Source organism: Zea mays, chromosome 6 (assembly GCF_902167145.1).
Source record: "Zea mays cultivar B73 chromosome 6, Zm-B73-REFERENCE-NAM-5.0, whole genome shotgun sequence".
Lineage (NCBI taxonomy): Eukaryota > Viridiplantae > Streptophyta > Magnoliopsida > Poales > Poaceae > Zea > Zea mays.
In genome coordinates, this window is record NC_050101.1 from 65,138,266 (window position 1) to 65,150,840 (window position 12,575).

General features: G+C 41.3%; 1 protein-coding gene across 16 annotated transcripts; it reads left to right on the forward strand.

Moving 5' to 3' along the window:
• The first annotated feature begins 354 nt into the window (after positions 1–354).
• Positions 355–11,689, forward strand: LOC103629369 (rho GTPase-activating protein REN1). Of its 16 annotated transcripts, none has more exons than XM_023300337.2 (26): positions 355–768; positions 871–982; positions 1,092–1,208; positions 1,930–2,052; positions 2,396–2,432; positions 2,619–2,695; positions 5,981–6,051; positions 6,138–6,216; positions 6,503–6,659; positions 7,050–7,169; positions 7,305–7,382; positions 7,606–7,661; positions 7,746–7,815; positions 8,010–8,094; positions 8,310–8,553; positions 8,633–8,833; positions 9,090–9,117; positions 9,233–9,432; positions 9,515–9,564; positions 9,902–9,962; positions 10,053–10,136; positions 10,412–10,495; positions 10,623–10,690; positions 10,773–10,833; positions 10,921–11,163; positions 11,242–11,689. In XM_023300337.2, the coding sequence occupies exons 3-26, from the start codon at positions 1,173–1,175 to the stop codon at positions 11,419–11,421; spliced, it is 2,493 nt and encodes an 830-aa protein (XP_023156105.1). In that variant the 5' UTR covers positions 355–768; positions 871–982; positions 1,092–1,172; the 3' UTR covers positions 11,422–11,689. The 16 variants fall into 16 exon arrangements, 15 of the variants coding, with proteins under 15 accessions (XP_023156105.1, XP_023156106.1, XP_008648733.1 ...); XM_023300338.2 differs by having other exon boundaries at positions 9,236–9,432; XM_008650511.4 differs by having other exon boundaries at positions 7,065–7,169.
• Positions 11,690–12,575: the final 886 nt, after the last annotated feature.

Consider the following 12,575-nt stretch of genomic DNA (forward strand, 5'->3'; position numbering starts at 1 on the left):
ACGAGGTATGTTTATGATGTAGCTATAGGTGATAGTAGTACCAACACATCATATGAGTTAGACATGAGTGTTTTTAGTGATGCAATTGCTAATGTGTTAGTGTCTTATGTAGTTATCTGAACCGATAAATAATTATATTATAATGGACAAATCATGTGTAATTGCAATCAGATGTTGATTATTGTGTCTGTCTTTTTCTTTTTTTTCACTCAGAATCTATAATATCAGAATTTGCGTATCTAAACACCCAGATTGTAACCATCAGCTTCTCCCACAGCAGTCCAACCAAACATTCAGCCAACTTTTTTCCACAACCAGCTTATTCTCACGACCATATTAAAAAAAAGCCGAACCAAACGTGACCTATGATTGCTGCTCACTAAGTGTTACCCAAATCGTCAGAGTGAGGGGGAGGCGGAGGGTGAATGTGAACTTCCGGATGTCTCCAATTGCTTCTGATCCTGTCCACTCCATTACCAAGAATAGCACTCCATGTATCTTGGAGTAGAGGGAGGAGGAGGGAGCTCAGCCAGTCATCTATGGATTGGTGCCCCAAACAACAAGACCGGCCGAGAGGGAAGAGCGGAGGCCGGAGGGGTCAGCTCTTGCACTTGTCAGGGGAGGCTAGTCTAGGCTAGGGGATCTCTGATTGCCTCCTATCCTCTCCTAGCCCTGCCCTGCCGCAGCGCAACGACTCCGAAATCTGAATCGCCGCCTCCCTCCGCCATTCGCGTCAGTGACATCTATTCCTTCAATTCATTCAGTCAGGTAACATCCTCGACGCCCCCAGCATCTATTTATGTGTTTCCATTCCATTGTACATTGCCAGTTGGCGTATAGCTGATTGCGATATGGATCATGGATCGACAGGCGACAGCCCATGCCCTTCACACAATCAAAATCGAATGTTGGTTACACAACTGGAAAAATAACGCACACCCCGCAACATACTAGGCACGTCTTTATCTCGGATCAGTATTCGGTAATATGGTTACCTGCGCCCGTTATTTTTCACCTTACTCTTTTTGGGTGCGGAGCACAAAGCTCATGACTTTATGGGCACTAACATAGTACTCTGCATCTCTCAATAGGGAGTAAGAACGACAGCGCATTGCCAGGATAGAAATCGTCCTGATGTTCTTCGTAAGTCTGGCATTTAGACCAGGCTGACAATGTCAGCTTCCGAGTTCAGGATTCCATACCAGCAAGTAAGTGGCTCATATGTTTCAACCGTATTTTTTTAATGTTTTGGGCTGGAGTTTGGCTATCAATGTGTATATATAGCCCGTTGCATTATTCAAGTGCTTTACTTGGGTGATAAACTGGATATGACTGTTAGCAATCACACCGTATGAGCTTTTACTTTGGATGGAGTTTTAGTTATCAATCATTGGTACATAAAAGAGTAAATCATGGAGAATATGCCACATAATGCATGCCTATGGAGGATATGCTGATACAAAATTCATGTCTTATTATGCTTTATTGGATAATAACTGTGAGAGAGTTGGAAGCGTGTGTTTGTATTTATTGATGAAGATAGACAGCACATGTACAGGTATATATAGGGGAGGAAGGTGAGAGGTAAAAGGAAGCCTTCTACACCTAAGGAAAGATCTAGAGTACAATCAGATCCTCAATCATAGTGATTGAGATCCTCAATCAGATCCTCAATCATAGTGATTGAGATCCTCCCCTAATCCTCTCTATCTATATCAGACAATACTTCCATATAGGGCGGCCGGCATATCTGCCAGGCGACAGCCAGGATACAGTTTCTAACAATAACAATAATAAATTTCAATATGTAAAAGCCTCTTCTCCCCCCTTCCTTTTGCACTAAAGTCAAGTTCACAAGATCACTGTTTAGTTGTTTGGCCGAGGCACTGTTCTACATGTCCACTTCACTTTGTTTAATTCTCTTGATAGGTTTCACCTTCGCAGCCTGCTGAGAATGTAAATCAGTTTAAGACCTGTCGATGTGGGGAGGGAGACCCGAACTCCACTTCTGAAACTGGTGACAGTCCACCGGCCTCTTGTCCTAATTGCCAGGTTTGTATGATCTTCTTACAACTAAAGGCTTTGTGCTGCAGTAAAGGAAATAAAAGAAATGGCCTTTTTATGATCAACACGTATGAGCTGACTTTATACAGTTTGATGTTTTCACAAGATGTCATTACTATGCATGTCTGCCACTGATGCTTATCTGCAACTTGGTTGTGCCTCAGCACATGGCCAAAGCAAAATTTATGAGAAACTTATTTTATTATTGCAAAGTATACTATTATTCAAGTTATGGTAGACAGTAAAAATAGAGAAAAAAAATACCTGGTTATTTTCTCCATCCTTTGTAAGAAAACTTTCGAGGACAATGATAAATATTCTTCTAGTGCAGGTCCTTAAGAGTGGACATTTACTACTTTCATCTAAAGGTATGTTTTCCTGCAAATATGTATGATATTGCATAAATAGTTTATTTATGCTATCCCTTTTTGGTGCCAAATGGTCATATTTTGTTTAAGTGTCAAAGCTTGGCTGCCCCCACTTAGTGACCGTCCATAGATGATCACATTTTACTTTCGAGATAAAACACCACATATTAAATCTTTTATAATCAGGAATTGGATGGACATCATGGAAAAAGCGCTGGTTTGTTCTTACGAGGGCATCCCTAGTGTTCTTCAGAAGCGACCCTGTAAGATGTACTGCACCAGTTCCTTCAATATTCTTCCATATCTTTAAGTTCTACTGTACTATTATTATCTGTACTTTTTTGTGTTTATTACATCATTATTCATACATCAATCTGCTATCTGTGATATCTTTTTCATATGTTTGAGGTATAAATAAATTTTCTTGTAATGGAGAACACGAAAGAAGCTTTACTAATGCTAATCCACTTCTCGCAAGGAGATCCTAGTAAATACATTCCAAAATTACCATAACAATCAGTGTTATTAAAGCGCTACTGAGGTGGTAAAGCGTTGTAACGTTTCACGAATCGACGTAAAGCGCTCGTTTTAAGCGCTAAAGCGCCACTTTTTAGCGTTAAAACGCTCTAGGCCGTAAAAAGGTCATGTTTTGTCGCTTTTCAGATTTCCAACCCAGCCCATTTCTCCTAACCTAAAACAGGGATGTCCTCCTTTGTCACACAACGTCCTTCTCCAGCCGTCACGAACGTGCCCCAGCCATCACGGACCGCGAGTTTGCTCCGTCCTCCGGCATCCTTGGGCTTCGCTGCCTCCCTCCCCTCCTCCCTGCGTTGCTCCCTACTTGAGGCCGCACTCGGCGCTCACGCCGCAACCTCCCTATGTTGGCCATGCTCGCTTCTTGTCCTGCTCAGGCTCGGCGCTGCCGTTACCTCCCTGTGCTGCTCGGCGCTCGCCGCCTCCGCTCCGTATCTGGCTATCTACCCTGCTCAGCACTCGTGCTCGCCACTCCAGTGCTCCAGCTTGTTGTCCCTTCTCGCTGTCCCATTGCTGCTCATGCTCGCCACTGCCTCCCTTTGCTGCTCCTGCCCCTGCCCCTGCTCTCATCCTTCTCCCCTTCCCTACTGATTTGCTCACATTCTCCTCTGATTTTGGTTATGATGATGAAGCAACAAACAATAGTGCTGGCTATGGTGATGAACAAGACAAAGACAAGAATGATGGTGGTATAGATGATTTGGATGATGGTTATTGAGATATGATAGAGGGAGATTGAGACGCTTGTGTGCTTGCAGGTGTGGACATTGCATTCCACTTTAGTTGCTTTTGTGCTATGTTTGTGCCTTTGTGGTTGTGGACATTGCATTCCACTTTAGTTGCTTTTGTGCTATGCTTGTGATTGTGGACTATTGCAGATTTCATTCCACTTTGTTTGTGATTGTCTACTTGCTAGTTGCTATTAGTTGAATACTTGAACTTGTGTTACTGTGGATTTGTGGTAGTGTGGTTATGGACATGTTACATTATTATGTGAAATTATGTTATATTCATATTTTGTCCATGTTGTTTAAAAAGACGTTTTAAAGCTCGCTTAAACGTTTTAAAGTTAAAAAGTTCTCATGAGCGCTTCAGCGTTTTATCGCTTTAATAACCTTGATAACAATGTGAATCCTGCAGTTTATTTTTATCGAACATGCAAGAGAGCAGCACACCATTATATTAAGAAGAAAAAAAGGTCTAAAATAGACTGATACATGCCACCGAAGCGGTAAAACTATGAAAATAAAATAAAAGAGGGTTACAAGACAGCAGAGAGAACCTGACCCACATAACGCACTAAAGCCAAATCTGTTTCAGCCCCGTGCCCCTGCTAAGCACATAACCTTGCTTCCTCAATATCTTTGACGATCATGGCGCGAAAGAGCCTCTAGCGTAATGGTTAAGGCTTCCGAGCAAGGTTTTAAAGTCGTCCGACTAATCGCGATTAGTCGGCCTTATCGCTAGAGCGAGCTCGATTAGGATCTCCGACTCGACTAGAGCGACTAGGAAGCGATTAGTCGTCCTAGTCGCTGACTAATAGCGATTAGTCGTCCGACTAGGGGTATGGTCGACTAGTTATGCCTGTTTTGGGCCACTAATCCGGTCTCTGTTACATGGGCCAGCCCCACCATCTGTACAACACAAACACTGTTTTTCCCTACCTGTACCAATACGCTACACATTACGCAGCGCACAGTTGCATGTGTGCCCTTCTCCAGCGCCGCCACCCCTTCTACATCGCCGCCGCCATCCTCTCCTGCCACCCTGCTGTGCTCCGGCAGCCCTCTACATATGCTTCTGAAGTCCTGACCTCCTGTTGTAGTCACTGACAACAGCCTACAAGTTTGGCATTCTAATAATTCCTAGAGTTGAAATCAGTGTGCTGCTGTACAATCCAAGGTAAGTGATCTTTACCTTTTACATTTAGTGAAAACGTGCTTGTACAGATATATTGTGACATTGTTAATAGATCTGCTGATCTGCAATATAGTATACTGTTGTACTGCTGTCCTGCAGTCCTGCTACAGCTATATATATTGATACACACACATGGTCCTGTTATAGGTGGACGACTATAGGACGACTAGGAGTCGACTAGGCTCGACTAATCGAGCAAATCTAATCGCGATTAGTCACCTTATCCGTGCTCAGGCGACTAGATTCGACTAGCTGATTTTAAAACCTTGCTTCCGAGTAGCACCTCCAGGTCCCGGGTTCGATCCTCTCGGGGGGTGAATTTTGGGCTTGGTTAAAAAATCCTCTCGCTGTGCCCCACCCGCTCTCGGGGATCGATATCCTGCACGCCACCCTCCGGCTGGGCCGTTGTAGAGTGGGTAGTTGATCGGCCCGTTAATGATGGAGCCAGGTTCGAGGGTTTTCTCGGCCGGGAGCATGTTTTTCGGTCTCTTAATATAATACTGGGAGGGCAGTCTTTTCCTCCCTGGTTGAGTTTTTTTTCTTTTTTGACGATCATGGCCACACTAGGGGAAAAAATCCTGCAGTTTATTAATGAGATAATGTTTTGTTTAAGTTTTTCTTTGGCTGTAGATCTCATTTTACTTTGTTAGTCATTACCAGGTAGTGGCTGGAGATATACTGCTAGAGGGACTGAGTTCTGTTTGTACTGGGCCCTCTCAATACGGCTATACTATGATCATCTACCTATGTGCACAGCTACTTGTAGTAGGGGCATCTTGTTGCTCAGATACCCCTATAGATATCAAATTGACATAACTCTGCCGTGTTGGAAATCAGAATACAATTGTCATTGCATACACATTTTGTAAGGGGAAGCATTCTGGTTGAGACTAGTTGTGAAGTGAGATAGTTACTTTTTTGTCCTATTAGTTGGATAACCAAAGTTGCGCAAAAGGTTATTTTTTAGTATCAAGCCATAAGTACAATTGCTAAAACTTGTTTTTCTTTCCATTTTTGAAGTTCGGTTTCTTAAAAAAATGATCAGATCAGGTAGGGACACAGTATTCACTCTCAATTCTGTGCTTTAATTTCAGAATGTGCCGCCACCCAGAGGAGCTGAACCAATTGTTACACTTGGTGGAATTGACTTGAATAATTCTGGAAGGTATGCAATGAAACCGAAACTTTGACGAAAGGTTGATGATTCTTCAATATTGTCTTATAAGCTTATAATATTGGGGAATGTTTAAGTGTCGTCATCAAAGAAGAAAGGAAACTTTTGACAGTGTTCTTTCCTGATGGCCATGGTGAACGAACTTTCACTCTGAAGGTTAGTTGTTCAGCTCATACAATTTCTGGCATATTGCTTCCGGTGTTCCTATTGGGTTTGGTTATTTGCTGCGGCTTGCACAACTGACTGTGGCTGGCAGTGACTGAAGTATCGGTAGTGATGGTTATTGGTTAGATTGAGGGGAGGGCCATGCTAGTTCTAGTTCCTTAGGAGGTTGCAGGGGTCTATGCTGTAACACTGTAGAAATTGGCCCATTCTTGTTTCATTAATTCATTACAGGTACCATACTTATTTATGATTAATGGTATGAATTTTTACCAAGCAGGCAGAAACCACAGGAGATCTAAATGAGTGGAGAAATGCACTGGAGAGTGCTATAGCTCAGGCACCCAGCATAGCAAATACAATGGGGCAAAATCCAATATTCAGCACTGATGTAGAAGCAGAATCTGCTGAATCTCCAGCTGAACATTGTAAGCTATGTTAGTTTTCATCACTTGCTCACCATTTGAGATATTAGATGTTTAGAATACGCCTGTGTCTTATTTTACATAATGGAAAGAATCCAGCTCCATCCTCAAAATAGAGGAATCAGCCACATTAATTGCAAAAAAATTTGCACACTCTTGCAACCATACAACCAAACTCTTAGTAGTTCACAAGGTGATCCTAAAAACGAAAGGATATCTAGTGAGGCAAATAAATCAATTGCCGCTGACTCCAGGTTAGCGCATGCAAGGGCAATGATCAACTTAGAGACATCACTGCGATGATTGTAAATAGTAGAATGGGACTCCTGCTTTTGCTGATAACTGAACTTTTTTTGCGGGAGGGATGTATTTCTTACATTTCATTATGATAAGCAAGTTCAGTTGTTTGTGGTGCAGCGGAGGACCGTTCTGTTATTGGCAGACCTGCAAAATTTGCACTTGTAGATGCTGATGGTAGTCCATCATTCTTGGAGAAGGCCCTGAAGTTCATTGAAGATCATGGTAAGTTCTTTTGCTAATTGCGGTCATTACACAATCTTGGCAAATTCTGCATTATGGTGAGTAAAAGCATAAATGACGATAAATCATTCAGCACAATCCTAACACACACACACACCAAAACCCCTTTATCTATAGGGATCAAGGTAGAGGGCATCCTGCGTCAGTCTGCTGATGTTGAAGAAGTCAAACGCAGAATTAGGGATTATGAAAAGGGTGATTTCTTTTGACTAAACCTTTTCTTTTCTTATCTAGGATAACTGTGTTTGGTGTTTGGCAGTCTTTAGTTCAATTAATAAAATAATCTGTCTTCTTCAGTATGTTTTCATAAAGATATTTTATGCGGGCCATAATAATGTGTGGGAATTGTATTTTTATTTGCTTTGACTGCTTTACCATCTTCTTTGTACTATATAAGACACATTTAATTTGTTTTTAGGGAAAAACGAGTTCTCTCCAGAAGAGGATGCTCATGTTATTGGTGACTGTATTAAGGTATATATTTGGCAAGTGTTGGTTACAATCACACTAAAAGGAAATGCTCTTCACTGATATCTGTCTGGTTTTCCTTTGATACAGTATGTTCTTCGAGAGATGCCATCATCTCCAGTTCCTGCATCATGTTGCACTGCTCTGGTTAAAGCATACCGTAAGATTAATTTGAAATTTTGTTATGCATTCTGTAGTTATCTTGTATTCCTGAATTCATTAATCAATCAAACTGATATATCATCCCGATTAATGTCATAAAGTAACTACACATAATGAAATCAATATATGCCCTTATCTACATCATTTTGATATGTTAGAAATCGTAGGATGATCAAGGCTAGTGTTACACAGGAAGTGACAAGGCAAGAAGACTTGATGAGATTAATAGAGTGATAAATGAAGTTTTCCCAGAACCAAATCGACAATTGTTGCAGAGGTACTAACTTATATGCTTATATCATATTTTCTTTCAACCTAAGCTTTATATTTAACATATTAATTCTTGTGGTGTCATAGCTGGATTTTCATTCTTGATGGGGGTTTCTCATTCCTTGATATCATTGTAATAAATTTGAATGAGTTACATTATCCTGTAGAACCTTAACAACATTATTCCAACAAATGGGCTCCATACTAATCAGGTTCTTTCAGGACTCTTAAGATGATGCAAGTTGTTGAGTCACACAAAGCTGTGAATAGAATGTCTCAATCTGCTTTGGCAGCTTGCATGGCACCACTACTTCTTCGACCTCTTCTTCTTGGAGAATGTGACATAGACAATGAATTTAGTATGGGAGGGGATAGTTCATTCCAGCTACTTCAAGCTGCTGCGGCTGCGAATCATGCACAGGCTATTGTTATTATTATGATGGAGGAATTTGATCAGATATTTGATGTATCCTCTTTTTACTGGATCCATTTGAAGTACTTCGCGTAGTCGTTCATGAGCTATAATTCAACTGATTATCATACAGGACTCGGAAGAAGGTTCCTGTTCTTCAGATGCTTATACGGAGTCTGAGGATGATGTTGACAAGGAATATTCCACAGATAATGACACCCATGATGACGATGGTTCTTATGATTCTGGTGAAGATGACATTGAAGAAGATTTGGACTACTCTGATGACAGTGAACATGACAGTAAGATCAACGCTAATATCAAGGATGGCAAGGTACTTCACTGATCATCGTATTGATTCCAAAACATTATAGATGAGATATCCCAGTGTCTGTAACTATATTCTTACACGAGAAAACCCTGGTCACACTATGCTCTTGGATACAATATTGAAGAATAGTTTAGACTTTAGACTACCGCTTCAAAGCACTTACAAAGTTGCAAATAACTTTGCTCATTTGGCGTAGAACACATGTATTTTTCAGAACTGCAGCTTCAGGTCTCTGACTTCAATTTTTCTTGGTCTATAGGTTAAAAACAATATCTCAGAAACTGCAGGTAGTGATAATAATCAGTATCTTCAACCCTCCTATAAGAGCAACAAGAGTAGAAAATGGTGCATCAAGGCAAGACACTGATCAAAATTCTTCTTTGCTTAATCTTTTTTCCATAGAAGTTGCACAGGCAGAGGATACCTCTCCTATGGATATCAATAGTCAATCCAACCAGAAGCAAGAATCATGTGGACCGAATGGATCCAAAGATCGTATACTAAGATCAACTTCTCGTTCATCATCTTCCAGAGAAAAAACTATGGAGAAATCATGCAGTTCAGCACACAAGGGCAAAAGAACCTTATGGGGCCGTACTTCAGTAAGTGAAAATGTTATTGGTATAGTTCATATTAATACTGGTAGGATAATCTTACAATTTTATGGGAACACTTGATATACAGGCAAGAAAAGACCTGTCAACAGAGGAGATTGAATGCTGCAGCGATGATGAGTAAGTGGCCTGGGAACCTTTGACCTTTGGGCATATCCTAGCTGTTTATTGAAAGAATTGCAAACATATATCCTTTAAAAGCACCACGATTCTTTTTCCAGCTTTTCTTTATCAATACTTTATTTTTTACTTGTGATATCGGTCCATGTTTAATACCATCGCAAATTTGCCATTCACTGTGAAGTTGCCCTTGCATTTGATGTTTGCATGTTGACTTCAACTAGTAAAATTATAACATACAAACTTAACAGCAGTTTGGAACGAAAAAAAATGCAAGGAAGCTTTTACAATTTCTGGCTGACATTTGAGGTATTTTCTGATGTGGCTTCTGAACAAGGGCCCTTGTTGAGAAACTTGAGAGTAACAAGATTGATCTCCAATCAAAAATTGCAAAGGAGGTAAAGCCTTTTCTCCTAGGATCACATGAATTGGGTTAAGTGGCATTGGATACCTCCCGATGAGATGATATTGTTCCTTTTCTTTCATAGGCCAAAGAAAATGCAATCCTATGGTCAAGTCTAGAAAAACGGAAAGAAGAACTACATGAGCGTCGTTTAGCACTTGAAAAAGAAGTAAGAACTGAAGGGTTATCTTTTCTTTTCATTTTTAGTCAGTAAAACCCAGGAAGCTTTTACCACTGAATCATTTTGTCTCGATAAGAGGTTTTTGTTCCATCAAGAAGAAATAAAGACCATATTGATTGAATAAATAAAATAATGCCAAAAGTGTGCAGTATGCAAAATTATGGCCATGTAGTATATCATTCCTCTGAAGGTGTTTGGGTGTGTTTTCTCGGAGTAAGTCATACATTTCTATTTTTGACAGCAAAAAAATGTTGATTCAATAGGTTGAAAATTTGAGGGACCAGCTGAAGAGGGTGATGAATTTGCGAAGGGGGCAGGTGTCCTCGCCTTCAACAATAGACAGCAAGGTAGTTTCCTAAAGAAGTGATTAGTGAGTTTGTTCTCAGTTTCTTTGATCTTTAGGAAGGTGCTAGTGCTACTGCTGAATCTGATATCATGAACTTGAAGCAAGAGGTTTCTTATCTTCATGGGCAGGTCAGGGGCCAGCAGCTGTGCTGTGAATCATGCAACCAACGTCTCCTAAATACAGACAGGCTTAGCGGGTAAGATTTTGGTCCTTTTTTCCCTCACTGTTGGACATCATTTGGGTTGTAGACTTGTACTAAACTGAGGCCCTTTCTCCAGACCTGAAAGCTCATCAGTGGAAGCGTCACCGACTGTTGGGAGTGATCCTGCATTTGACATGGTAAGAAGGCAAAATCCCTTTCGTTCTGCTTTCATTATAAGTGGGAGGAAAGTCTGTTATCAGGTTAAAAAGAAGAGAACATTTCAGGGTGATATCGAGCAATCAAGGAAGCAAGCCGCACAGCATTCGCCTTCTTCAAGAGACAAGCCAAGTCACGAGGCGGTCGGGGGCATCACCCAGAGGGCTCCTCAAAGAGGGCATTCGATTGCCAGGGAGGGCCAAGATGGGTCGTCGTCGTTGTCATCCTCTAATTCGAAGTGGAATCTTGCGCAGAAACAATATTCAAATAGCCCATTGATAAGAGGGCTTCATGTATCCAGCAGACTAGAGGTCTGAATGCTCCTTTCGTTTGTTGTCAACTAATGAGCTAGTGATGATGATGAATACTCATATGCTGTTGCTGATCAGGATTTCGGTGGAAGCATATCACCAGCAGCGTCATCGGCATTAGCCAAGCTGACGAACCGGCTCAACTTCCTGAAAGAACGGAGGGCGCTGCTGGCAAGCGAGATGCAGAGCTTGGATTTGGGTCGGCCCCCAACAGTGAAGTCCCCAACACCAAAAGGCCATGAAAGCAAGAATAGTTGATGTTAGTCTGTTCCTGTCGTGCTCTTCTGAATGCTAGATAGCCTTATGATTAAAACCAGCAGTGTAGTTTGTGTGCATCCCGTTCTCATCCATGTAGTGCTGTCTGTACATGTTTCCACAAAATTCTGCTGCTTCAAACTTGCAGATACATATAGATACAGATTGAACGTGTCAGCTGCTAGTAGGCTGCTTTGTTGAACACACTACACACCAAGCACTAGCTGTTCTCATTGCTGAATGGATCGTGGCTCAAAGCACTCTTCACTGATATACATAGAGAGATGGATCTAGTGATCTGGACATGGTGACACATTCTAAAGCTCAAAATGGCTGTCTGTCCACATAAAAACATGGATAACATTGAAGGTACAACAAAGTGCAGAGATAGCTCCCTCCAGCATTCCAACTAGGATAATAGGGAGTCTCAACAAAGTGCAGAGTTGTCTCAGGTCTAAACTTCTCCTAGACGATAGACTAGTAGATATGCTGCTGCTACTGATCTTTCATCGGGATTCAGGCATGATGATCCTGACGGCCTTGTTCGCAGTAGCCCTATTCTCATCGGAGATGGCTCCACATTCTGGGAGATCAAACTTCCTGTGGCTCAGTAATTCTGCTTCCCTGGTGGCTCATGGCTTCAAGCTCCTCTAGCATAGATTTCTTTGCGGTCCTTACCATGGATTGAGGGGCAAGCACCAAAGATGGCCAGAGTCCGAGGCTAATGTGATATTATGATTTATGCATCTACAGAAAGAGCAGGTAGCATGATTTATGCATCATGCCAACCACCATTCACTTTCACTGGTTATATGGAACCCAGGGATAAAATGAGATACAAGCAGGCTTTTATGAACGAAACAGTTTAGTCTGTTGGCAAGTACATGTTTAGTACAAAAGAAGGATCAGAAGGAAGTTGAGGAAGAAACAGTTCGACTGATTAACATATATTCTTTGTTTTTCTCTTGAATATGCAGGAGAGTTAAGGACAAAGAAAGTTGTGTATCATTATATTAAAAAAAGAAGAAAGAACAAGAGCCCATACAAACGAACACCCACTCAACTCAGAACATACAATGCGCCTTTAAAAAAACGACCAAGAATCAACTAGGTCCTCCTGATATCAAACTTCCTCTAGAACCATGCTGCGGCCAATC